This window comes from Corvus moneduloides, chromosome 20, assembly GCF_009650955.1.
Source record: "Corvus moneduloides isolate bCorMon1 chromosome 20, bCorMon1.pri, whole genome shotgun sequence".
Taxonomy (NCBI): Eukaryota; Metazoa; Chordata; class Aves; order Passeriformes; family Corvidae; genus Corvus; species Corvus moneduloides.
The window spans coordinates 8224931-8252762 of record NC_045495.1 but is presented as its reverse complement, the minus strand read 5'-3'; the positions used below and the strand labels follow the sequence as shown (position 1 = coordinate 8252762).

Sequence of the window (27832 nt, the reverse complement as noted above, 5' to 3'; positions counted from 1 at the left end):
TCGGCCTTGAGTGAGTAACAGTTTGTGTCAATTAGTGGAATTCCTATGGAATTTATGGTTCCTCCCATTGCTTCTTTCACCTCTCAGTATCTGGCTTTATCTACCAGCAGACGCACAGTTTGTTTGTAAAGACACCTCCTTCTCATTCCTTTCACTAAGATCAAAACTCAAACTCAGGCCCAAACCTACATGTAGACACAGACCCATTCCAAACCCAAACTGAGATCATACCCAAACCCAGCCCCATCTGGCACAGCGATGACAGGGCTGGCTGTGGTGGCAGCCAAATCCTGCCGTCCCACCATACTCCCTGTGTGAAGCAGCCCTATCCCAACATCGAGCCCTCGCTTTCCTCTTGAGGGAGCCAAGCAACCAACTTCCAGGAGGAAGCTGCTGTCCTTTCATCCCCCAAACTAAATTTCCTCACTGCCAGCATCTTTTGCAAGATCTGCCCAGGAGAAACACCTTTCCCGCCGCCACGCCCACACTGCTCCTCAGGGTCTACCAAGACTTTCTACTTTATTGATGAAAACCACAAAAATAATTCAAAATATAAAGAGGTGATAGAAGGGCATCTAGAGATGAGGACTCTTGGTGGCTGTAAGGAGATGGTAGAGCAGGGTTGGTCCTTCCTTATAGTGCCATCAGGACACCTTGGGCTGGCCGTGATGGAGGATGAGGATGGGTGCTGTGCTGGGCTGGTACGGCCAGCAGCCTCCCTGGCCTGTGGTGGCTGCCAGAACCACCTGGATCCCTGGTCTGGCTCCGAGCCCTAGCTGCGCAGGAGCTGGAGGAGATGAAGCATTGGGTGGATGGTGTGGGGGCTCACAGGATCCTCACAGGATCTTCTTCCGTGTGCTCTCGGTGCAGCGGTTCAGGATAAGGTCTTTGCTGGGACGGGGAGGAACAGCAGGTTGAGCCTTGGATTTGTTGCCCTCTGGCTCATTTTTCTCAACTGCAAGTAAAGAAGATGTCCAGATGGGTCAGAGCTCTTCACCACACACCACCCTCATGAACATTCAGCAGCTTCTTACATAATGGCCACCAAAGCTCCTGCCTCTTCTCCTGTCCCTGCTGCATGTAAATGGTCTTCCTGCAGGTTATGGTTTCAGGATGGGCCCACCAGTGCCCAGCTGGGAACTCTGCTAAGGGGAAGCCAATCTTTAGGTCTGGGAAGGTCATGGGGACTACCAGATCTAAAAGGTATACCTCAATGTCTACCCCTCTCCTTCTTCATGAAGAGAGGCTTTTTACAAGGGCCTGAACTGGCAGGACAAGGGGCAATGGCTTCACATTGACAGTGGCCAGGGTTAGATTAAGTATTAGGAAAAAATTCTTCCCTGTGAAGGTAGTGAGGCAGAGGTTGCCCGAAGAAACTGTGGCTGCTCTGTGCCTGGAAATGTTCAAGGCTAGGTTGGATGAGGCTTGGAGCAACCTGATCAAGTGGAAGCTTGGAATGAATTAGTCTTTAAGGTCCCTTCCTACCAAACCAAATTCTGTAATTCTATGATTCTTCATGCAACACTTCCTTCTGGGGGCTCTGCTGACAGCTAACATGCATGGCAATTGCAATGGTAATGGCACCATGGGGGAGGTTGGGTGCACAAAGGAAAGCACAGGTCCCAAATATGGGCTGACCTCCTTCCAGGACCATATTCTGCTCTGTCTCACCTATAGCCAGGAGTAAGAAACCTCACTGAAAGAAACATCTCCGTGCACAGACTTTCCCCATAGGAAAAGGGCAGATGGGCATGGTGCGACCTCAGCGTGCCATCCTGCTCCAGCTGCCAGCACTGGTGGGGGGCACGGGCCATGCCTGCAGGATTCCAGTTCCATTGACACTTACCAATAACATTGGCCTTGTTCTGGGAATTTCCCCGCATGTTCCGCTGGTTCTGGATGTACTTCTTGCTGTTCCTCCTATAGGTCTCCTGGCTGATCTGCTTCCGGCCCTGCTTGTGGATGCTCTTCACATTTCGGATGGTGGATCTGCGAGGAGTGAGAAACAAAACTTGCAGTTTTCATGCTGGCAGCTCTCACACAACACACTTCTTTCCCCACACTTCCTCCTCTGCTTCACCCAAACCCCAGTTTCTGCTTTTGGGTTTTGCCTGGTGGATGCCAGCCCTTGAGGGGAGCCATCAGTGAGACAACATGTTCAGAGGCAGCTGGACGGTGCTTTGGAAGCAAACACTGATGGGCAAACCCTGAGCACAAGTCTGGAAAGTAATAATAGGGAGGAAGATTGGGCATAAGACTGGAAGGATGAGATGGGCATGAGTTTTATCCAAGAAAGCCCCAGGCGTGATCTATAGCTCTTTGATGAAGGAACATACAGCACCTATCCTGGCTACAAAACTGAGGTCCCTGGTGTGGGGTTTGGCACGGCTCCCTGATGCTCAAGGGTGAGATACAGGGGAATGGAGTATGGGGCGTGTGTCAGTGTGCACCTGGATGTGCAGTGTTAAACCCACAGGAGAGAAACTACTGAGAGAAGTGAAGGGCTGAGCAGCATGGGGCTGCTACAGGGGAACTCCCAGCATTGGGGACCGTCCCTGGGCAGGCAGACGGAGGCCCCTGCTTTGTCTTCAGTACCATGGCAGGGGTGAGGTGGCTCCTGATGTCCTCCCCATGGCATTGTCCTCCTGCTCTTCTCAAAGAAATGTGCCTCTCTTCCTTCAGCCCCTTCCTGGTCTGAGCACATACCCCATGTCATAGCAAAGCTCTTACCTGTAACAGCAGGTTATGGCAACCTTTGCAACAGGGCTTGGCCTGGCTGCCAGTGCCACAGAGGCAGCAGTCACCATGGCAGGGTGACAAGCCACTGTCCTTGGAACAGGCCACCTCATCTCCCCCAAGGCTATCAGCAACCATCATTGTGTTCAAATAGATGGATCTGGACCATTTTACACTGTCTCACATGCAATCCATGCTCCAGCAAAACTGGATTTGGAGAGACTTTATAGCAAGCCTGATGTGTCTTCTTGCAGAAAAAAGAGATAGCAGCAAGATCTGCCCTTTTTAGCCATTCTTTTTGCATTGGAATTCATGAGTTATTGCTTTTTATCTTTTTACTCAAAATAAAATCCCTTACATTAGCTCAAATCCTCCCATTAGATTAGGCCACTTGGCAGCTCCATTTAGTCAAATCTCTCCTTGCCTCTGAAAGATTCAGTGCACACACTTAGGAAATAAGAAAACAGCCAATTTGAAAATAAAATTAGCCCAGAAAAGAAACTTTGCAGAAGGACAAGGAGAAATACACCTGATGGGAGGACCTGTTGGAGCAAGGATCATGGAGCCCTGCATCAGCAATGCTGGGGTGCCTGTGGGAGTTAGGGAGCACAGAGCTGGTGGAAGGACAGTCCTGGTCTGTCTTTGCCCTGCTTACATTTCTCCAGGCAGTTCCTCATTGACAGGGCAAGCAGGTGACACCACAACAACCTGTCTGATTTAATTTCATCTCTCTCAAGGAAGAGGGAGATGTTCTTCTGCCCTGTACACAGAGCTTCTCCTACCTCCGTGGAGGAGCACTCCGGTTCCTCTGCTCATTCTTCACAGAGATGTTCACCTCCCCGGCTTTCTGCAGGTACATGGCAGGGTAATAACCTGTGGTTTCATCCTTCCTGCAGTGCAACACAAAGCTACATCAGTTGCAGTCGTGACTCTGCAACCACTTCCTCAATCCAGGAGAGAGATTTGATCATTCTGGTGGGTGGTCACAGAATCCCAGAATGGATTGTTTGGAAGGGACCTTAAAGGACCTCATTCCAATCCACTGCCACAGGCAGGGACACCTTTCCCTAGAACAGGTTGTTCCAAGCCCCGTCCAACCTGGCCTTGAACTCTTCCAACTCAGGACATTCCATGATCCATGGCTCATGCCTGTCCCCCGCTGGTGCCATGTGGGTTACCTCTCATGTTTCTCGCAGCTGGGATGAAAGTTGAGGTTTTGCAAAGCAAAATGTGCCAGAACAATTAGAGCCAAAATAACATGCTTTTTTTTCCCCCATCTTCCTCCTTCTTGGATATTTCTGAAGGTCTCAGCAGAGGAATCTCCAGCTGCAATGTTTAACATTTGGCAAAGAACAGGCTGTGAGAAGCAGCCCTGCAAAAGGAAGTGCTGGGCAGTGACACCAAAGAGGCCATGGCTTTCAAGGCCCTGATGTGGAGAACCAGGGCTGCTCCCGTCCCTCTGCCTGAATGCTGCTTGCCTGACCCGTTCTTGGCAGCTCTCACCTGATGACCCACCAGCCATCAAGAAGCTTGTGGATGACTTCAATGGTATCGCCCTCCTTGAGGGTCAGCTCATCCTCTTCCACAGCAGTGTAGCTTTTCCAGACCATGTATGCCTCACCTACACACAAAATGGGGACGGTGGATCATGTGCTTACACCCCAGGGACGGGGGCTCAACCTCCCCAGCCACTGAAAAGAGGAGGCACCAGAGCATTAGGAAGCACCCTGTATTTTAGGCAAGGCTCAGGGTGCTTCAGGTTTGGATTCAGACTTCCCCCAGTCTTGACATTGCCTATGGCTCATCCCAGCCCCTTCACCATCGCTCCAGAAGAAAGTTTTTGGGTGTAAGCAGAGGAAGCACACCTATCTCTGCTGGAAAGTGTGTTCAGAATGTGAGTGGTGAAATAAGGCAGAAGGAAGTGTTGTGCTAATAGAGCCCGTTCCAGAGTTGTGAAACCCACAAAGCTGAAGCCTGTTGAGCAATTGGCACAAGTCTGCAGGATCCTCCCTCTGCTCCACGTGATAAAGCCCTGCTGTCATGGCAGGGCAATGCACGGGGCAGGGAGTGGGGCTGGGCCCTGACAAGGACAGCACAGAGGCGAAGACCTCGAGAACGCCTGCCCCTGATTTGGATGCTGCACCGTGCTGTTCTGTTAAGCCAGCACCTCAGCCTTCACCCAGCCAGCTCAGCATGGCCACTGGGTAAAGATGCACATCTGTGATCTGCCAAAACACAAATCTAATGCTGAGTTGCAGGTCATGGGAAGCTCCCAAGGCTGACACTGAAGCACCAAGCCATGAGATTTATCCCTCCTGGCCGTTCCTACAGCAGCATCTCTCTGCCCAGTGATCCTGCTCAGTCTGAATTGCCCAGCTTTGCAGTGAGCCAGCTCAGTGGAGAGCTGCAGCAGGTTGTGCTCTGACACACACCCTGGTGACCCCAACTTTTTACCTGCATAGTTAGGCTCCTGCTCTTCAGACTCATCGGGACCATCCATTGGCTCCAGATAGGCAGCAGGGACCCAGCCTCGTTTATTCTTCAGTTGACAAAACCACCAGCCTGCAAGGAAAGCACCCATGGGCAAGAGCAGAGAGTGTCGTGGGGACTGGCACCAGGCCTGTCCCGGCCAGGGCCGGTGTAGGCATCTCCATGTCCTGTCACTGTTGAAGGGACAATGCTGGGACCAGTCTCTGTTGACATGGTGCAGCCAGAGAACTTGACCAGTTCATCCTGTTCCTGCTGGGCAGAAAGCCTCACAGGCTGAGGCATGGCCAAGATGTTGCACAGCTTTCTAGAACTGCCCCTCATCCTTCAGCCTTCACTGCCATAACTAGCTCACATGCTGTGTTGGGACACAAGATGCAAGGGCAGTACTCATTCCTGCTGAAATTGCCGCAGGGAGGAGGCTGGCCCTCAGGAACCCTCCAGAGGGATGGACACATACCATTCTCGCTCTTCTCCACGACATCTACCATGTCCCCAGCTTTGAGAGACATCTCAGATGTGGAACTCTTCTCATAGTCAGCGATGGCTCGGTACGTTTGCAGGACAATGGGGCCCGTGATGTCTGCATGGGAGAAGTGATGGATTTTCCCTCCTCCAGCCCCCAACCCAGAAACACCCTATTTCAGGCAGGCCAAAAGCAGCCCCAGGACAGCCCAAACTGCCTTCCCAGCCTCTTTCAGCCCCAAACCAGTTGGATTTCAGGACAGAGATTCATTCCCCCTGAGGATTTGGCTTCCCCGCAGCTGCAGCTCTGGGACAGCGATCATGCCTTTGATGAGGGTATCTGCCATAGGATGGCAACCCCATCCCCAGCAGGCTTTGCTGCTGCCAAGGCAGCCACTTGCAGCCCTCTGAGACCTCTTACCAGTGGGGTTTTTCTTGGAATCCTTTGGCAGGAGGAAGACCTCAGGCTTCTTGATCCTAGACAGGTCAGAGCAAAGGCAGCTCAATGCCAACCACCTCTATCCATCAGCAGTGACACCCTTCCTGCAGGCTACTGCCAGCACCCAAGGCCAGGAATGCAGGATTTCCCTCAAAATAGCATGCAGCTGGACTCACTGGCTGTCTGTGACAGGGTTCATGTCATCATGACGGACCTTGAAGAAGTTGACCACATGCAAGCACCGAGAGATCTTGTGGGGTAGATTGATCAGTGTGTAGCAGTACTCGGCCAGTGTGCCCTGCCTGTTCTCAGTTGAGCGCTGCCCATCAAACCACTTTGGGGCTGTGGGAGAGGAAAAAGGGCTCAGAAAAAGCAGACAGAGAGCCTTGTTTTTAGTACTTTCCCAAGCATGCTGCTCTGAATCATTAATTTTGCCCTGAAAACAAGTGGGTCTGGCCCCAAGGTGCTGCATGGCTGCATTGTGCCAATAAGGTGAACATCTGAGGGAGCACAGCTCATGCAAGCCCAGAAATGATCCTGTTTGACCCCACGTCAGTTTTAGGGTAACTCCTACATGTGTGTTCAGACTAAGCCCAACTGCTGGGCCACAAATACAGCAGAGGCACTGGGGCACCAGAAGGGGCTCGGGAACCAGCCTGCAGCTGAGGAGCTATGCTTATCCTCCCATCCCACTGGTCATGGTGTTCTTGACCCCAGAGCTCTAAAATACTGCTGGCAATCCTGACCCCCAGCAGTACTGAACCGCATGATGGGGGTGCTTTTGTGCAGTCGGTGGCACCCCATGCCCCCCCAGCAGTCTGACAGCTGTCTGGTCCCCAGTGCTCTCAGTTCCTCAAATGGAATAAGCATGAACAACCCCAGCATGGTGGAGGCAGCACGCTGGAAGAGGCTCAGCACGGTGGTGGTGTTAGTCCAGCTGCAACAGAGCCCCCCCAGAGTGGCACCCACACTGCTGCATAGTGCAGGCTTACTCCTCCTCCAGAGATGTCGACCACACCTGTAGCTCTTTCTCAGGCTCCCTTCTGCCTCCTTTAAAGCAGGAAATTAAATAAAATGGGGAAGTTTTCTGACATGCACCTTGTTTGGGAACAAAGTGTCAGCTGTTTGGATCAGGAGTTCATTCCCTGTCATTGAAGACATATTGCATTGTTTCCTCTTACAAAGTATCTGTGTTTCCGTAAGGACATTAAGCCAACCCCAGTAATGGTGTCACCAAAGGAGGGCTCAGCTCAGCTCCACTCAGTTCAGCCTCCCCAAAGCCAGACACTTTGCACCAGCCAGAGGTCACAGCTGATGCTTCTGGACGTGCTTCTGGGGTGCTGTCTTTAGAGAGGAAGGACAGGGTCTGCGGGGCTGCTGAGTGTTTGGAGGAACCACTGCCACTGCTCAGACCTTTCTGGGGTTTTGATTTCAAGCCTGGTGTACAGGAAATACTGCACCATGCACCTGTATGGGAGGCAGCCAGCACAGCTCAACCCACCAGGGAATTTCCCAGCTAGCTGCAATTTCTATTCACCCCCCAGCCACGGTGCTTGCCCCTCACCTGGCAAATGCGGGATGATCCGGTTCTCTATGTTGATGTCCCCGGATTCAATGGGGAACATCTCCTTCAGCGCTTTCTGCAGAGCAGAGCCAGGCATGACAGTGAGGATGGCACCAGGGGAACACTCTGTGACATCCACTCCTCTGCCCCTAGCTTGCCTCCTTTCCTGGTGCTCGCCCTGCTGCCACTAGCATGTGTTGGCTGGATCCCACACCTCGGCACTGGGAGAAACCTGCCCAGGGACACAGAGCCAATGGCTCCCACCTTCAAGGGGCAAAAGAGATTGAAGGACTGGACCCAGAAGCCTCTTTTGAACCAGGTTTGCTTTAAGGCAATTTCAGATGGAATTCACCCTCCTTCCACCCCCCCACCCCCTGGCCCACGTGTCCCGGGAGGACTCACGTGGAACTCATATATTTCAGTAAAGCGGCGGTAGACGACCTTTTCGGAGAGGTCATTCCACTTCACCAGGAACATGTAGACCTGAGGGACAAAGCAGAGGCTGCAGTTCTGCAGGCAAGTGGGACCCCACACCCCACTGTGCCCGGGGAGCCCTGTGGATGGTCTAGTTTCAGATAAAATTGAATGTTTTCATTCTACCACCCCAATGCAAGTAGCTCTGACTTGCCAGCAAACAAACGGGCACTAGGGGAGCTTGGCAGGGACGGAGAGGGGATGGAAACATGCAAGTGGGTGGCAAACAAAGAGGAAAAAGACCTTTCTAAGCCTGCAAAGTAACCAACAGCTTGCAAAGGAGGTGCCCGAAGTCTTGTATGTTCAGTACATTTTAGTCTCTGGCTGCCTCCAGCTCATGGTATCAGCTATGACCCCCTAAAAAGGAAGCTTTTAGGCCCTCAGTCACATTTGTCTAAGGAAATTTGTTGGCCAGCCCACAGTCCTCACTTGCCAGAATGCTGCTGAGTACTCACATAGTGCTGGCTGGGGAAAAACCTTTTCTCGTAGCCCAGCAGTTCGATGTGCCGGATGAAGGTGTCCCCCATTGCTGCTCCTGCCCGCAATATTCTACTCCAGACCCTGCTCCTGCCTGTCTGGGTGTCTGGGTGCTCTCCCCTCCCCTCTGCCCTCGCACAGCTCTGCTTTGTCTTAAAGCCCTGGGGAAGCGGAACTCCCGCTGCAATCGCACCCGTAATCGTTTACCCGCTGTGGTTTGTACTGAGTCGGTGTTTCCCATGGCAAGTTCCCAGCTCAGCCCCTCCAGTGGCTCCAGGACTGGGGAGGAGGTGAGCTGGGAGGCCTCTGGGATAACCTGAAGGCACCTCTGGAATCAGAGGACAGTGACGGCTGAGGGCCAGGCTGGCTGCCCTGATATCCAAAGGACTCCTGACTGCTGATGTTGGCCCCTGAAGGCACAGGGTGCTGCAGCAGAGGGTTAAGGACAAGTGCCTTGGCAGTGACAGCCAGAGACACCTTTACCCTCTCTATCAGAGATGGAAGGGCTGAATGAAGCATGTAACGCACTCCCTGAGCCCCAGGAATGGCAATACTGTCTTCTGTGAGGCTGGAAATGGCAGGTCGAGAATCTGGGGCACAGCACAGGCAGGATGGGGCAGCCATGGGCTCAGCGTGCAAGAGCTCCTCCCCTTGCATCACCATGTCCTTTCAGTCACTTGCAGCTCCCCCAAAATCTGCCACCAGAAGGCTCCCATGAGGAGCCCTCGAGGACCTCAGCCAGTCCCAGCCCTGCTCAACACCTTACCTGGGCACAGGCCTGAATGGGAGGGGACTCCAGGCATAGGGAAACCCCAGAGTGGGCTAGAGACAGACCCCTGCGTCCTGCTGGGAGAGCAGGAGAGTCCCTTGCTAAGCCCTTCTGAAATGCCACTGCACCAACTGCATCCATCTCCTTCTCATTGTCCATCCTCAGTCCTGAGCAGAAAGACCTGAAGGGATGTGAGAGCTGCAGGGATCAATCCCACACTGCTTGCCATCAAAGGCGTACCCGGGAGCACTTCTGTCCCCTCAAAGGGCACCCTCAATTACAATGGGCACCAGAGGTGGGCAGTCACCTGACAGAGCCAGGACCTGCTCTCCACAGGATCCTTGGAGGAGCCCAGCTCCAGCCAGCTGTGAACGCTCACCTCCATCCCTGACTCTGTGCTCCATCCCGTCTGGAAGCCTGTGCCCGAGCGCAGCTAATGTTCCCAGCAGGCCGGCACGTTACCATGAGCTGGGTGCTAGAGCAAACCCAGCCCCATGCTCAGCCAGGAGCAGAGATGCCTTGGGCAGAGAGGCAGCAGTCCCAAACCTCCAAAGAGCTCACAGGGGCTCTCCGTACTGACACCAGCACAGCATCAGCCCAATGCCCTTAGTAGATTGTAAAGACAAAAGCTTGCTCTGGCTGCATTAAAAACATGAAACACTAACCGTAGCCCTCCCCTGGAACTTGGGTGTGGTACTTGCAGCTGCGCAATAGTAAATGGTCATTTACATTCCGTTTCTTATTATTTTAACATGGGGACTTCCCTATATGCAAGGCAAAATTGCACAACCACAGACATTAAAAAAGATCCATCCAGGGCTGTTTGGATTCTGCTCTGTTAGTCACCAGATAACTGCTGCTTATTCAGAACACCATAAACTTTGTCATGAAAGCTGATTTCATAATTACAATTGTTTGTACTAAATTTAAAACTGCATTACAGACAGTATATTACTGGAAACCACTTAATTCACATGCTTCTTCCTGTTTCCTCATTTCTCATCTTGTGATGTGAGAAATGAGATGTTTTAGATGCCACTTTCAGTGAAGTTCACAGCGAAACACCACCTGTAACTCCGTGTGATACACTGCTGAGCGTTCCATCAAATGTCTCACAGCTAATACATGTCAAGAAGCATGATTTTAGAAGAGTACTCCATCTGTTCCAAGAGGAACATCCCATCCAAACAAGCTAAGTTGTGTTGGTTTTGCACGGCCTGGTTTTTGGTAGGTAGCAGGGGGGCCACGGAGGTGGCTTCTGTGAGAAGCTGCTAGAAGCTTCCACCATGTCCAGCAGAGCCAGTCTCTGATGGCTCTGAAGATGGACATGGCACTGGCCAAACCTGGGCCAATTAGAGATGATGGTAACATCTCTGTGGTAACAGATTTAAGAATAAATCAAAGCAAAGGTGGTGGCACAGTTTTAATTCCAGCCAGAGAAGAGGAGGTGAGAACGTGTGAGGAACAACAACATGGAGACACCAAGGTCAGTGCAGAAGGAGGGGGAGGAGGTGCTCCAGGCGCTGGAGCCGATTCCTCTGCAGGCCGTGGTGCAGCCCATGGTGGAGCAGCTGTGCCCTGCAGCCCCTGGGTCTACGTGGGATGCAGAGATCCACCCGCAGCCCCTGGGGGAGGTGCTTGTGCCAGAGCGGGGGGATGCCTGGAGGAGGCTGGGATCCAGTGGGAGACCTGGTGGAGAGAGGGGGCCCCGCTCCCAGGCTGGAGCAGCCTGGCCTTGGAGGGCTGCACCCCGTGGAAGAGAGACCCCCGGCGCAGCAGTTTTGGGGGGCTGTGTGCCCGTGGGAGGGGCTCACGCTGCAGCAGTTTTGGGGGGCTGTGTGCCCGTGGGAGGGGCTCACGCTGCAGCAGTTTTGGGGGGCTGTGTGCCCGTGGGAGGGGCTCACGTTGCAGCAGTTTTGGGGGGCTGTGTGCCCGTGGGAGGGGCTCACGCTGCAGCAGTTTTGGGGGGCTGTGTGCCCGTGGGAGGGGCTCACGCTGCAGCAGTTTTGGGGGGCTGTGTGCCCGTGGGAGGGGCTCACGCTGCAGCAGTTTTGGGGGGCTGTGTGCCCGTGGGAGGGGCTCACGCTGCAGCAGTTTTGGGGGGCTGTGTGCCCGTGGGAGGGGCTCACGCTGCAGCAGTTTTGGGGGGCTGTGTGCCCGTGGGAGGGGCTCACGCTGCAGCAGTTTTGGGGGGCTGTGTGCCCGTGGGAGGGGCTCACGCTGCAGCAGTTTTGGGGGGCTGTGTGCCCGTGGGAGGGGCTCACGCTGCAGCAGTTTTGGGGGGCTGTGTGCCCGTGGGAGGGGCTCACGCTGCAGCAGTTTTGGGGGGCTGTGTGCCCGTGGGAGGGGCTCACGCTGCAGCAGTTTTGGGGGGCTGTGTGCCCGTGGGAGGGGCTCACGCTGCAGCAGTTTTGGGGGGCTGTGTGCCCGTGGGAGGGGCTCACGCTGCAGCAGTTTTGGGGGGCTGTGTGCCCGTGGGAGGGGCTCACGCTGCAGCAGTTTTGGGGGGCTGTGTGCCCGTGGGAGGGGCTCACGCTGCAGCAGTTTTGGGGGGCTGTGTGCCCGTGGGAGGGGCCCACGCTGCAGCAGTTTTGGGAGGACTGCTGCTCGTGAGATTGGAACCACATTGAAGTTCACGAAGAACTGTCTCACAGGGGAAGGACTCCTCTCCCTGAGCAGCAGAGGAGATCTCGAGTGACGAACTGACCAAACCCCCTGCACTGTCTCCCTGCACTGTTGGTGGGAAGGAGGGAGGGGGTGGGGGGGGGGGGGGGGAAGGTGTTTTTAAGGACTTATTTTACTTCTCATTATCCCCCTCTGATTTTGTTAGCAACAAATTCACTTTGTACCTCTAAGCTGAGCCTGTTTTGCCCTTGAAGTGTTTTCTCCCAGTCCTTATCTCAACTCATGAACCCTTCATTAAATTCTTCTCTCTCCTCTGCCCAGCTGTGGCAGGGGAGGGCAAGTGAGCGACTTTCGTGGGTGCCTGGCATCTGGCCAGTGTCAAACCACAATGTAAGTTTACTGAGTTCATGAACTGATTCACATTTTGGGAAACAAGGCTGGGATCTGAACACAGGACCCCATTTTGAGAGAGATGGAGAAGATCCATGTCCTCCAGAGCAAGCTGGTAGCAGCGCTCTCAGCAAGGCCTCACTGCTTTGGAGTGGGAACAGCACACACAGGACTTCAGAGGATAGATTTCAGTCAAGGTTGTTGAAGATGGAGTGCTGAAGTTTAAGAGTTTCTCAGGCAAATGGACTATCCTCTTTTTGGCACTGCTCCACCCAAAATTAGTACCAAAACCTCTTAGGATATAAGAGTTGATGGAAGTAATGCCACCCTAATCTTTGTTCAAAATAAAATTTTTGATTTTTAGTAGTTTAAATTTCAGCTTAATTCATTACAGAGCCAAGGGAGGCCTGTGTTATGTCACTGATGGCAGACAGCTATTAAACAATCACAGAAATGAGAGCCTGTCCTCTTCCTTGGCTGTGGGTCTCTGACAGGACAGGTATGAAAAGAAACAAAAGAGGAATAGTTCGAGTTTTATATGTGGAAAACTTCAAATCCCAAGAGAAAAACACTGGCCAGCAACTGCATCACAGAGATATTGGACGTCAGCTGGTGGTTATGCTGTGAGAAAAGCCAGGGTGCCATATCCAAGGAATGCCCAGTTCCACCATGGACACCCTGAATCCTACACTACTTGGATCCAAAATTCCCATTTAAGAGAAAGGAGACAGTCCACTGCACAGGACAGGCTTTTAAAGTTCAGTAAAACATGAGAAATAAATACTCGTCTGCCTCTTCATCACCACAAACCTTCTCTGTTGGGACAAAAATTAGTCAGAGCTCTGGTAAGTTGTTGGAATTTTATTTATTTATTTATTTATTAGTACAGCCAATGCTTTTTAGGGCACATCTCATGTACTACTAGTTTGAAAATGAGTGAGATTTTCATACATGGTCAACATCTCAAAAGTCTGCTAATTGTTAGGACTATAGGTAGATAATTTCTTAATATAAAATTGGTATTTGGAAGGTATAAATATTGGTGTAATTATTTTGTTGGTCTAATTTCTCTCTACTGGATATAACTCAAAATGTCTGAGACCAAAAAGAGCCTTCAGCCTTGAGTGCCAATGCACCCATCAGCACTACTGCCCACCCAGCAGTGGGCCAGACACGATGCACACCATGTAGGACTTCAGTCCCTCCAGTAAAACCATTGCAATCACTTCCACTTCATTTTTCTTTAAGCTCCTGCATACAAAGTTTCAGTAGAGCCACTCTGCTGTTACACACTTGACAAGGCAAAACCCTGGAATTATTTATTTTCCTCTGCTGTGACCCTTTGCTCTCATTTTGAGTGAGCACTAACAACTTCACCAGCAATAGATAGCTGGGCAGGCAGCTGTGCAAAAAAGTGCCTCCTAAAGAAGGCTGCAAGTAAAGAAGGGATGAACCATCCTGCTTTTTCAGAAGAGGAAGTCAAGCCAGCTGAAACCTGGAGAAAGCTGCATTAGCTCATTTCCCCATTCTAAACATATCCAGAAGCAAGAGTGAAACCTGGTCCCAAACTACTGCTCGAGGTTTATTAACTGAGCATGTCTGTTCAAGTGATCAGCAGGCAAATGCGTTGGAGGTTATAATGTGGACAGTGCCTACATGGCTGGGTTAACAGGTAAGGTATTGGCAGGTGGTCACATTCCATGGGGCTGGGAATGGCTGCTGAGGCAGGAAGGCAGCATGGCACCAACCTCCACCAGGCTCCTATCTGGAGAGAAGGAAGGTAGGACCAGGATGAGCATTTTCAAAATGCCTCAGCATGGAGCTAACCCTGCCCCTGCTGACATCACCAGCACAAGGTCCCAGTATTGACGTGAGAGCACCTAGATCTGTGTGGAGCAATTGTGAAACACAAGCAGATGTCCTATAGGTCTCCCTTATCTCCAGAATGACACAGATGTGCTGCTCTGAATTTACCTGCTGTATTTCAGGTTGCTCCCAGGGAATAGATACTGCACTTAATTGAATTTAAGGCTTCAAAATTTTCCTTGAAGATACAACCACCTCACCCACCCAGAGCTGAATTTCTGTCTCAAAGGCATGACTGAATCTTAATTCTTTGCTGGCAGGAAGTAACCATGCTACAGCATGTTCTACCTGCCTACAGAATTACTGCTAGGACTTGATTTGATTTAAAAGGCGTAACTGTATACTGTACGGACAGTCATGAAAAACATCAGAAAGGTCTTTATTTCTTCATCAGGGAATATGATTTACCATTTGTGCATTATGCAATCATCCCAAACTCGTGCCAGTAAAAGAGATACCTTTACAAGTAATCTGCATCTTTAGAGATTATCATATAGCCAGAACTGTGTATCTCTTATGGTTTGTGAAACTTAAAAAAAAAAGGTGTACATAAGTCTGTTACAGGTTGTGAGGCATAACCAGGGCCACAGGGGACTTAATTTAATTGTTGTATTCACAGAATAGTCTAAGTTTTTGACATAATAGGATTTAGAGGAGGTTGTAGCATCTTTCTGTAACTAGTTTTGGATGAACAGATGGGCATCTCCCACAGCCTTCAGCAGAAAAGCTCTCACATGAGTCCACACAACTATTGTCTATGGTAGGACTGCAAGACCAAACCCATCATATATAACTGTGTGATACTCTGATATAACATGCACTTACTACTTTGAATTAACAGAACAAACTATGATGGGGTTTCATTTCAGTTGCTTCCCAATCCACACACTGGAATAACGACCATTTCACAGTCCATCTCATTAATGCATACTAATCATCAAGTGAACCAGTTTATCTTTTATTTAGGAAAAACATATGAATTGTGATAAATATAATCAGAAAAATTAGCTCAAATATACAGATACTGTTGTTCAATTAGCCATTAAAGTAATAGCTGAAAATCAATGTGGAGTTTTTTTCCCCCCAAAGAATACAAACTGAACTCTTCGCAGGATTTTTTCATTAAAAAAGCATTCAGGTACAGTGAAATTCAGCTTTATAGGAAAATGTAGACAGTCTCAGCTAAGTCCCTGTTGATTTTAATCCCTGTCATCTCCCCAGCATTGCTGCAACAAATTTAGTCCTTAAAATATATTCCAAAGTAAACTCAGACATTCAAAATCTACAGTCATTCTTTGCTTTAAGTCAATTCACAGAACTGCTGAAAAAGTAGACATTTCTATCTAATAGTACAAAAAGGTTCATATAGAAGATTCTTCTCTTATACAGTTATATTACACAGCTCTAGACAGGCCCAGCAGGCTCTTCTCAGAACCGGATGCTTCTGACTAGGTAAGAGAAATTACAAAAATAAGTTAGTTTCATTGAAGCCTTGTGTCTTATTACAACTATGAGCAGTTTGTAATCTATTTTCCAGTTCTTTAGGCCTAGATTCAGCAAGTATACAGAAGCTGAACATTGCTCTCAATAGTGATATTAAATGTGTGCTCGAGTGGTCTCTGTCAGAATTTAGAACAAATTTTTATTTTAGTATAAATTCAGTGGATGGCCTAAAGCATCTAAAACTCTGAACCACGGCAGCATCAAACTGTGCAGCCATTGCTCAGACAACATTTCTGTGACCTTTAATTGACAAGTGAGATGGTTTTTTGTATCTCACTGGCTGCAGTGCTTCCCATGACGAATCAAAGTTTTTCTGTAGTATATTGTATCCTGCCACATTCAATTTTATGACAAATACCTCCAACACAGACTTCATCGATTTCATAAGACCACCATTGCTGTGCCTGTAATGCTCAGGGCACAGACAGTTGGGATGCTGGTTTGTCAGTTCCTGCAACTTTCTACCACATCATTTCATTGTCCCGATGCCACCTTCTGTGTCCTGGGCTGTGTTCATGCCCTGGCCAAGGCTGTCCCTCGGCTCCAAAACCTTAGATGGCGCCAGGAATGAAACCCACAGGCCCCAGGCTCCACTAGCCAATGCTTCATCTAACAATCAAATCAAATTGCTGAATTATCAAATGCTGCATAATGAGGAAAATATTTGGGTTTCAGTATTATCAAAAAACTGAAATGGGAAGAAGTACTACCATTTTCTTTGAATGAAGCACAGGGACTCCAAACCATGTGGGTCAGCATTTTAGACTTGGTGATGTGATAGCATTGCTATCATTGTTCTCCACCACCACAAAACCATAATTTTTAGGAACAAGTGAAGTTGAGTAAGAGAAAGATTTGGACATTTGGGCATTGTAAATTAAACTAGGCTGTTCATAAAAGTTACCAGAAAAGAAAGAAAACTTTTAAAGGAGGTTGGTTTCTCATCACAGTTAATAGCTTTACTGAGTGTCCCCAGCTCAGACAATACTGCAATCACATTGAAGAGCTTTCCTGCTCAATTACAATCTGGAAATATATGGGTGTTACCAAGAATAATAATGCTTTTTCACACAACCATACCAGAGCTTTTCATAAACACTAATAAGCTCAGCTTTCAGTTGCTCTGCTTCTGAGGTATGTGATTACCATCACACATTTTAATTTTTAGGCCACATGTTTCTAGGACTGACTGCCTCACAAATTTGAACACAGTGTGCTTTATATTGTATTTAGATGAGAAAGTGCAAAACATCCAACATTTTATATGTGAGAACTAAGACACATAAACTAATTCACAACTAAAGTACTGGCATCTTCTGACATTCAGTATTATACTTCCTCTCTCTTTTCCCCGGCCAAAAATACAAAAATATTATTCCTTGACAGGTGTTGACTTCAATAAACACTAAATTCTTTTACCTAGTATTGATAAGATCTACGACGTCAGGTCTGGATCTTGCTTTATTTGAGAATTTTCTTCTGTTTCTGTGTTATCTGTTAAAAAAGTAGTAATGAGTGAAAAGAAGTGGAACTTCCCCACCAATTTTGTTACTGTTGTACTTAAGTAAAAATTTATAAAAACATGAAAAGCATTAATTATCTTTTTCAACTATTAATGATAAATAAAAGCATATTCACAGCAATCTGGTTCTGTGGAAATTACCATTTCCACTGCAATGTAAAGCAGCTTAGGATCTTAAGAGCACTCTAGTTCTTAATGAATGGAAATAAAATTGCCATTAGTAGGACTGCTTCTCTCTTAACTAGATACAGACTTTTGCATTATTCTATTTCAGTCTGTCCAAAACAAATTTTAACCCTAGCTAATTTTCAAAGCACAGTATCACACAGGAAGGCATTATGATATGTTTAAAAAAAAATTCATATTGGCTAAAGCATTCATCACCTTTTGATACAGTTTTATTCATTGCAGGGATGCTTGGAGGTAAATCAAAGGAATCTCGTGTCTGTATAGCACTGTCCATATGACCCAGAGGCTGATTCTGTTCCTTTTACAGAGAATATGATGCTGGAAGGAAATTGGTTTTTCCCTGAAGTTGTTTGGAAGGTTCGGCGTGAGAGTCATTCATCGCTACAGAGCCAAGCTGTTTCACCACATGATCATTTTATACCTTCCAGCCTAGTTCTGGAACCATTTTGGGTTCTTTAGCCACTGTGTGCCTTTTTACAAAAACATTTCTGTAGTTACAGTATCTGAAGCCAGTTTTGGATAACAAATCCGTAACTACACTATTCTATCTCTTCCAAACCATCACATTGAAGGCTCACAGTTAAATTTCCTCCACATGACAGTATTCAGGAATAACGGTCTTTCTCCTTCATCATCTAGCTTCAGCAATCCCAGAGTTTTGGCATGATAAAGACATCTGATGTTCCAGCCTTCACAACTGTGAGCTTAAAATCTGCAGCTCAGCTCTGCTGTGACTCACTCTAACGTTTGCCTTCTTTCTGTCTTGATTGCTGCAACAGGGTCGGTCCATACTCCATGACAGACTGACTTAAAACCCTTGGAGTGAACCTATAACTCAGCTTGTAACATTCACTCCAGTTGAGAATGTTGGCTTGGCTTAGAGTTCAGTGACATGACAGGGAAACTGAAGCAATAGAGACTTGAAAGGGAATTTCCATGGAAAAGGGTACAAAAGAACAGGAGCATTGAGATTTGCTGCTTTCTCTCTGGGGGCAATGTAAGCAGGATTAGGGAATGAACTGAAGTTGAGAGTCTCAAGCTGAAAATGGCTGATGCACAGCAGCTGCCATCCCAGGGCTGTTGGCTATGTTGCCATCAAGCTGCCACAGACACATCAGCGAACCCTTCTCGGGACCACCTGACACAAAGGCAGCACCCCAGCAAACTACCACAGCACCTTGGATCACCTTGGAGCCACAGCAAAGACAGCTATGGCCATCCAGGGTCATGCTGACAGGCTGGGGTATAGCAGAGGCAGCATTTACAGGAGCAGAGCACACAGCAGACAGTAGCATTCCAGCTCTCAGGTCAATTCGGTATTCCTAATGCCCCAAGACCACGTGCAAAAACACATGGGGGACACAAAACCTACAGCTTCCTTGGTCTTACAGAAACCTACGTACTAGAAAACACTTCACCAAAAGGGTTGTCCAGCCCTGGAAGAGGCTGCCCAGGGAAGTGGTGGAGTCATTGTCCTTTAAGGGATTTAAAAGCTGTGTAGATGTGGCACTTGAAGAGATGGGTTAGTGGTGAGCTTGGCGGTACTGGGACAACAGTTTGACTTGATGTTCTTAGAGGGCTTTTCCAAACAAAATGATTCTGGGATTCTGTTTGAAAAGGATACAACTCAAGTATGTTCTTGGACAATAGGAAAGTTGGATGTTTTTCAGAGTTTAAGTGCTAGAAGAACAACAATACTCCACTCCCTTGCCCACAATACAGTACATCCAAGCCAACATGGCATTCAGAGTTCCAGATGACAGCAATCACTCACATCAATTGTAGAAACTACCACGCTGAATAATTGGTGCATCATTCAGGATATGAAGAGTCACTCAGAGCCTATGTATAGGCATGACTCACCAACCACAGATAATTCATAAAACTCCTTTGTAAAGTTATTTAAATAGTAACTTTTGCTGTAAAGTATTTTTCACATGGTGCAGCATGATATTACTGTAAATGAAGAAATGTGCCAGGAACCAATAAAAGACCTTTTTTTTTTTGTTTTGACTGACCTGACTTTAAAAACAGATGCAACTTTGTTCAGCATTACTTAAAAAAATTTGGTGATAATAACTGAAGACAAACACTTACCTTCTAGAGATACTTCTATTTGGCTTGGTTCAGCTGGCTCTTAAATGAAAAAAAACCCAGTCAAATGAATATGAATATAGTTTCAACAAGATGAATCAGATTGGGGAATTTTCTCTGAAAAAAGCACCTCATTTTTCTTTAACAATCAGAGTCACATCTCTTTGTCTGAGATAAATTTGTATAACTTTCTATAGTCTGCAACAACATATAAAAAAACCTGAAACATTTATTACATTCAACTATGCAACACTTTCTCTTCCAAGAATGGTTCACTGTGGCAGACATATCACCAAGACCCAGAACAACGTAACATACACAGAATACACCGAATTTGGAACAGCTTAAAGAAAGAGTCGCCACTTCTCCTAAGCATTGTCTTTGATGGCAAGTATGTGTACTTTGGGGGAAGAGTGGAAGGTGCATAACAGAGGACAAGAAGTATGTTTTAATTCCATGCTGAGTTTTCTACTTTCTCACATGGATTGTAGATGAACATGTTCTGGGAAAAACCATTTAACCTTTTTAACACTGCAGATGTTAAGGACTGACAGACTGCAGCAAGGTCACAGACCATCAGCAGCTGATCTCCTCCCTCCCACACTTTCACATGTAAACAGAGGAGCCAGTAGTTTCCTTTATAATAATTTTCATCATACAAGTGTCCCTTACTCTTAAAATGTTTTTCAGATGTTTTCTCTTCATTTTCCAATTTCTTTGTGTAATGATTTATTTAGTCAATTGCAAAAGTTCTCCCTGCACTACACCAACTTAGGATACACATTTTTAAAAGATGTATGAACATTTAGAAACTGTATTGGATCAAAGTGAAGTTGCCCAACCACATTTACTTTAGTTAATTCACAGCACAAAGCCAAGCTCTCCGATCAGACTAAGGTGATGTGTGTGCAGTCCCAGACACAGTCTAGCAGAGGTTACAGAGCAAGCAGAAATTCCATCCAGACCCCATTGCCAGCTATGCAGGCAAAATTCACTTGGCTGAACATGCAGACATGCACATATCTGAGTTAAGCAGACATCAATAATTGGATACTGAATTGGCTTTATACATTGCCCCTACTAATCTTTCTTTCCAGCTCACTCATCATCTGCAAAAATCAAATCAAGGAACACACCAGTGACACAGCTCAAAGAAACTAGAGGCACTTTCCACTAAATTATTAATATTTAACAGCTATAAAAGTGTTGCACACCATTTCTCAAAATTAAACGGCTCATCATGAGCAGCTTATACCTAGGACATGACTCCTAATAACATCTGCCAATAAGATGCATACCCCACCCCTCCTGAAAGAACATGTGTTACACTCTGCATCACCTGGTAGTACTGCAGCTGCTGCTGGTGCTGTAGGTGGTGCATCTGCTTCAGCTTCTTCTATCAGGTCTAAGATTAGACATGATCACTGTTTAACTTCACAATGAAAACAGTTCACATGCAACACAAGGACAACCTTTGAAACTGCAAATCCTGAAACTTGGCACATAACAGGTTACTAACACTTGTGATTGAGATGCAGTTCCAATTTTTCTGCTACAGGAAAAACATTCCCTGTCTTGCCTGCAAGCACCAAAAATTTCCTCTTAAGTTTCCACGTGTTCTTCAGATGAAGAAAAAAACATCATACTTATAACCTAGTAGGCTCAGAGCCTTTCAATCGTTCACCTTGGTATCCATCAGTATCAGATCATTTTGATCATAATTAGTGGACATAGATAATGGCCAAACCTGGTCCATGACCAATCTGCTCCCCCAGTCCCAACACACACTGACAACTTATGCTGAACTGACAACAGTTCAATGGATTCTTTCACTTCTAACTGAATTCCCTGGAAATACTACTACACATTTACTTGCCTGGAAGGCTCCCCCTTGCAAACAGACCTCTCTCCCACCTCAGAATTGCACCTAGGTCTGGTGAGCAGGTCAGTGGGAGTTAGTGGCTACAGTATCTTCTTGAGAACACCTCATACTTGCAGTGCATAGGCCTCAGCTTGTCAGCTGGACTACACCAGTGGCTGAATGTATTTGAACAAACACTGGTCCGCTAAGGCTCAGGCTGGGTAAGGCCAAACTGTGACAGTTTATTTGGCCTCTGAATTTCTAATCTGACATTGGCTCACAAAGAATACGACACAAGGGACACTGTAGTGACAGTGCTTTGTGGTTTGTTTTTTCTCCTAAATTACATCTAACAACCAGGTCACAACTACTTTAGCAACCAAAAATACTGTATCTTTCCCTCCCGCTACCCCAAACAATTTCATTGTCAGGGCCAAATTGGCCATGGCACTTCAGCTAACTACAGTCTGCCTCTCTAAACAGTTATAGATTCAGCAGAATGCAGAATTTTTCACTGGAACACAGTTGTGCAGCTACTGGAAAGCTCTTGCTTACTAACTGCTACTGTGATGGATTTAAACCTACAATGTAGAAACTCTCATGTAAGTCTGTTGCTCAGTCATGATCCTAAATTTCTTTGGGACTCTGCAGCTGAAAATACAAAATCAGTGTCTTGCATTTTCATATCAAGTCAATGCTAATCTTATATTGTTTAAATGTAAATTTATCCCCCTGCCCTCAAGTTAACGGAATATACATGTTTAGTCAGGAAATCTTAATGAGAAATACACAGACAAGAGTTATACAGAGACCTTAACAACTTGGGGCCTCTGCCACTAAAACACAATGTAGAAAATGAGTCTTGGTAGGTTACAAAAATACATTTGTCATCAGTGTCTCATAAATACTTACGATTGTTAATCACAAGTCCTGGAAATGGTCTGGAAAAAAAAAATAAAATTATTGACTCTAAAATGCACTGCATGGCGTTTCCTACCAATGCAACCTCCCCATACCTTCTATAACAGAGGTCAGACTAAAAAATGAAAAGAAAATAAAGTAAAACAGAAGGAATAGCAGCTCTTGGGCACTTTGGTTCTTCCAAACTAGCATTTTGGAAAGTAACATATATGGGAGAGCTAAACCCTTCCCTTGGTCACTGCTACTTAGCAAGGGGTCACCTCTTCTTCAGGGTTCAATTCAAAAACACACATCAAAGCCCTTTTGGTTAGAATATGTCATGATTAAGGGTTGAGAACTCAGACTCCTTAGTAAAATCTATTTAAGAAATTTCTCTCTCTGAAGATAAACTGAAGCTTTTACACTCCTGTGAAGTCTCAAATCTATGATTTGAGAAGTTACAGAAACTGATAAATTTTTATTTTCAACTCCTCCTTAGAATGATTCCAAAGTTTAATCTACTCTGCTTCATGCATACAAATTAACATTGTATATATATGTTTGTGTGTATATATGTCTAGGGAGATATACACATACAAATGAAATTCTGTTATACTGTAATTGGACAATATTGTATTTTTAAATATTGAATAGAAACCAATAAGCTCTGGACTTGTCTCAAAACTTGATATTATGACTGGGAGAGCAAGGCCCAGAAACTATAGGACTTTTTTACACATTATGATTAGGTTTAAACTCAAAAGACAGCTCGCTGTAATATGCAGTATTAATAATATGCCCTTTGTCATAGTAAATTGGACATGTCCTCCTTCATTCATGCTAGGAACATCTGGGCTTCATTTGACCTGATATATTGTTACCCAAAAAGAGCCAACACGTATTTAAAGATGTACTACAACTTCTATTCTCTCACATTTATTCCAGCTATGGGGCTGTGCTCACAATCTAATTAATGGAAACTACATACCTAATGATAGTAAACTTGATAAACTTTGCTGATTCCAAAATCTTCCTCATTGAGCTGATTTCCAGATAACTGGGTGCTTTAAATGCCACACCTGGAGGCATTCCATCCACCAATACACAGCCAGGGTTGTTAGTGATTTTTCTGTATGGAACTTTCACAGGGAAATTCATACCAGTGGCTTCACCTAAGTGAGAGAGGTCGTGTTTATTTTCAAGTCTACATTATTTATAATTACACTGAAGTAAAAGTCCTCAGATATTAAGAAACAAAATGCAGACCATGCTTTCTATCAGATCTGAAACTATGACAATTCACTTGACAATGAAATGATTACAGTGTTGGAAATGAGGTTCTGGATTGCACTCATGAACATTACTATGAGAGCATTAGTCACAACTCCAATTCTGACAGTTCAGAATGTGAAAAACACAGATTCTGCTCTTAGAAAAAGGCACAGAACAGGATAAAAAAGGAGATAGCTACACGAAGGAAAACAAAGCATTTCCTGTAATGCTATGAAAAGCAATTCAATGCAGCACAAGTGAAGGAACTTCAGATATGGAAAACCAGGTCATTACTACTGTACAATGCAAAGTAAAAAAACCAAACAATACTATACACAGCAAAAAGGTTAAATTGCATTTTTAAAATTAATCCCAAGTATTAAGAGGTCAGGATTATGAAGCCCTGAGAAGAACCATGGACTGCCAGCAAAATAAATACTTCATCCATGTTGACACAGAAAACAGGAAAAGGGAAGGGGAACTGTGAAGCAATTTAGACTCTTAGGACTTTGTTTAAAACACCAAACTGCCTACTTCACTTAGAAAAGGTTCTTTTTGAAGTCAAAGCACAACATTCATATATAATTCTCGAATTTGTTCATTTTAATGACCATGTATATAACTCACTGTGAGTGAATATTCATTCAGTAATTTCAGTATGAACACCATTAATTGCACCCACACCAATGTAAAAATGGGGAGTAAGAAGCAATTACCAAATTTCTGGCTAAAAAGATCATTTACTTGCTCTCTCAATTGTCTGGCTTTTTCTACTTTTGGCAGTCGCTCACTTTCATCATCTGGAAGAAATTGTTAGAATAGCATGAGAATTAAGCACAGATTTTCCCCCCTGAAGCTTGTTTATCCCTGCATGTTTACTCAAAGCAGGTATACCCAAAAGCTTCTAAATAGACACTGTCTTTGTTCTTCATTTTAGCAGCAACACAGACTTGTAGAAATACACAAAAATAGATGGTTGGTAAGAAATTACAGAATCCTAGAATGGTTTGGTTTTGAAGAGACCTTAAAGATCACCCAGTTCCATACCTCTGCCATGGGCAGGAATACCTTCCACTACACCAGGTTGCTCCAAGCCCCATTCAACCTGGCCCTGAACACTTCCAGGGATGAATCTGGGTTTACTGTCTAGAGATGATTTTGTAAAGTAATTTAAACCAACAAATTGTATTTTACTTTCTTACGGAACATAGAATGGTATGTAAAGGTAAAAGCAAAGTGATCATTCAATAGATGGCCATAGCATGCAACATTCCTCATGGTTTCCAGTGAATTCCAATGGATGTAGTAAGTGCCTGAGAAAGCAGTAATTGGTGTTAAGACAAAGCAGTTCAGCCTGCACGGTCATTCAATTCAGTCCAAGTACTGACACATGGAAGTTGTCAAGAACTGCAAATCAATATTTAATTTATTGCATCAGAAAAATGTGGATACTTCTTAACAGGTGGTTGAACTAAGAATATTCTAGAGATGTCACTGATGAAACAGTAATGAGTGTTAGATAATATTTAACATCTCAGCAAAACCAAAAAGGTAAATTATGTTCTTTGTTGACTGTATTTCAGCAAACTAGCTTGACTGTAAGAAAAAACTTCATCAAACTAAACAAATATCATGAAGAATATAAGCACAAGTAGTATGATGTGAAACCAGCCAGTATACACACCTGGTATGGTTACTTGAATGATGTTTAGGTCTTCAACACCTGCACTTGTGTTCTCTACTGTGTTTTTTGTCGTCCTTGTTGTATTGGCTTTACTGGATGAATTATTTTTTCCTAAGAGGATTAATTTAGAAAACATTTATAGAGAGCTCAGAATCTTCAGTCTCATCTATAAAGAAAATATTGCAAAACAACAAATATTGGCAAAGTTTTCAAAGAGGACCTAGTTCCAGTTTCAAAATGGGAGCATTTATTCCATGACCTACCTACCTGACACAATTTTCGACCGGCTATCTGCGCTCCTGTCTCTGGCACATGTGTCATTTAGATGATCTACATACTAGGAGCAAATCTCTAGACCTGAATAACTCCTGTGAATCCTACATTACTGGCTATATTTTGATAGAAGGTAGTAAAGAATATACTAGTGGCACAATTATTTGTGAATAACTTAAAAAAATTAATACTCCCTTATTAAGAGCTATATTTAAACTGTAACCGGTAAGTGTTTTTCCCATCTTAAAAACAAACAAGCAAGCAAACAAACCAAGCAACTGCAATGAAGGATAAATCTTTCAGGAATTTATTAACACCATGCTGCTCCCATAATTAATATTTAACCCTTGAAATAAACTGTTATCTAGAAAGTTAAGCAGTTTCAGAACTCACTTTGGGGGCTTCTAGCAGAACTTTCTTTGACAGCTGCCTCAAACATCTCAGGCCTGCAAACAGATTGAACATTTTACATACAATAAAAAAATTGTAACATCAACATTAAAGAAAATCCCATTTTCTAAAAATGGTAACTAAGTGATATCCTCTCAGCCAAAAAGACAGTCAAGAATGCAGTGACTGAGAGGCTCCATAACTTCACAGAATCCCAGACTGGTTTGGGCTGGAAGGAACCTAAAGCCTGTCCAGTTCTATGCCCCTGCCATGGGCAGGGACACCTTCCACTAGACCAGGCTGCTCAAAACCCCATCCAACCTGGCCTTCCAACACTTCCAGGGATGGGTCAGCCACAGCCTCTCTGGGCAACCTGGGTCATGGCCTTGCCATCCTCACAGTGAAAATTTCTTCCAAACATCTAATTTAACCCTGCTCTCTGTCAGTTTAAAGCCATTCTCCCTTGTTCTATCACTACACGTCCTTGTAACTTCTCTTGCCACTGTTTCTGCACTGGCACAGGAGTATCTAAACCTGTTCTAGGAAAGAGAAAGAAAATTCTTACAGTCCTCACTATACAAATCTCCACTCCTCAGCTCTCAGTACACAACCAGCAAGCTTTATGAGTAGCCTGTAAGTGCTCCTTGCAGTAGGAACTAAACCAGTGATGGGATAATTGTAATGGGTTTAGAAATATGGACTCGCTCTTCCTCTCACAACAGACTCTAAGAGTCTTTCAGAACAAAGAGATTATTTTATCTTGTTCCACCTGCACAAGAGCTTTCCAACCATTTCCTCAAGTACTAAAAATATTCCACTATGTATTTTATAGAGTAATTTAGCAACTTGGCAAAACTAAATTTCATTTTTGGTCCACATTTCAATTCTCATGGAACAGATTATCAAAGACATATGGGAGTCTTACTTTTTAATAACAAATCTTATTTTGGATCTATTTCTCAGGATCTTCTCAAGTCTTGGAATCCCAAAAGTTGAAGGCTGGCGGAACGGGACCCCCTCAGGTAGTCCTTCCACGTAGAAAACCTCTGGGAAGGATTCAAACAGTGCATATGGCACCTTCACTGGTTCACTGTGTCCCAGAGCTTCCCCTGAAATGCAACAGAGCAAATAAGGTACCAGTTAGATGACTGATGTGTACAGAAATAGAATACCTCTGGTATAAATGAAATAGAGTAGTTGGCACATACATACTCAATTAGGTAGAGCCAGCAGGCTTTGCCTTTTTTTGTGACAGCTATGAGTATGCAGGAAGAAAATTAACAGTTTCAAACGCAACACATTCCATTGCAGTAAATCTCACCATAATTGGCTGAAAATTAGTAATTTGCAGACAGCTCATGCCACTGGCTTGGTCTGCATACAAGACTATCCCATCTGTATGCCACTTTGTTGAAGGCAATGCATTCTGCCTCTGTCTCTTCTAGAGAACACCACCAAGGGGAGGTGAGATTAGTGCTCTTGTTCAAAAACCCGCACTCAGAAAAGTAATGAGAAGCCATTACTTCCAAAAGTCAGTAGTTTTCAAACAGCCTGCACTAGAAGAAGTGCTGGAATATAATGGAACACATTTCTCCAGATACCACCCATAACCCATTTTGAGTCATGCAGAGTCATACGAAGTCCCATTTATATGCAGAGCGATGAAAGCTTAAAATGATGTGCTAGTATGCAGAATCACTCTGTCTGTGGGTCATTAAAAAAGCTGTAATCCAACTACAACTTCTCCATTTTCACACCCAAATAAAATAACTAGTGGAAATGTGACACTGGATTGCAAATACATGAGAATGAAATCTAAGAATTCAGATGGGAAACTGTAAATTACACAAGG

At 45.6% G+C, this 27832-nt stretch overlaps 2 protein-coding genes across 6 annotated transcripts in view; both read right to left on the bottom strand.

Moving 5' to 3' along the window:
- Positions 1–491: 491 nt before the first annotated feature.
- NCF1 (neutrophil cytosolic factor 1) lies at positions 492–8819 on the bottom strand. Of its 3 annotated transcripts, none has more exons than XM_032130069.1 (11): positions 8621–8817; positions 8133–8174; positions 7692–7767; positions 6304–6469; positions 6110–6165; positions 5684–5806; positions 5191–5298; positions 4240–4357; positions 3519–3626; positions 1847–1989; positions 492–955 (listed from the first exon to the last, which is right to left on the bottom strand). In XM_032130069.1, exons 1-11 carry the CDS (start codon positions 8690–8692, stop codon positions 837–839), a joined length of 1131 nt encoding a protein of 376 aa, XP_031985960.1. In that variant the 5' UTR covers positions 8693–8817; the 3' UTR covers positions 492–836. The 3 variants fall into 3 exon arrangements, with proteins under 3 accessions (XP_031985960.1, XP_031985959.1, XP_031985961.1); XM_032130068.1 differs by having other exon boundaries at positions 8094–8174; positions 8621–8814; XM_032130070.1 differs by having other exon boundaries at positions 495–891; positions 8094–8174; positions 8621–8819.
- Positions 8820–15228: 6409 nt separating this feature from the next.
- GTF2I (general transcription factor IIi) overlaps positions 15229–27832 on the bottom strand; it is a 104704-nt gene continuing 92100 nt past the window's right edge. For 2 of the 3 annotated variants that reach the window (XM_032129555.1, XM_032129558.1), the window contains 7 exons: positions 26906–27089; positions 25984–26036; positions 25318–25428; positions 24350–24433; positions 23350–23533; positions 22374–22402; positions 19604–21005 (listed from right to left, as the gene is read on the bottom strand). In XM_032129555.1, the coding sequence (XP_031985446.1) occupies positions 20839–21005; positions 22374–22402; positions 23350–23533; positions 24350–24433; positions 25318–25428; positions 25984–26036; positions 26906–27089 (812 nt within the window). In that variant the 3' untranslated portion in view covers positions 19604–20838. Of the gene's footprint in view, positions 15741–17214; positions 17290–19603; positions 21006–22373; positions 22403–23349; positions 23534–24349; positions 24434–25317; positions 25429–25983; positions 26037–26905; positions 27090–27832 lie in introns of those variants that run through there. The other variant, XM_032129557.1, reaches the window with a different exon arrangement.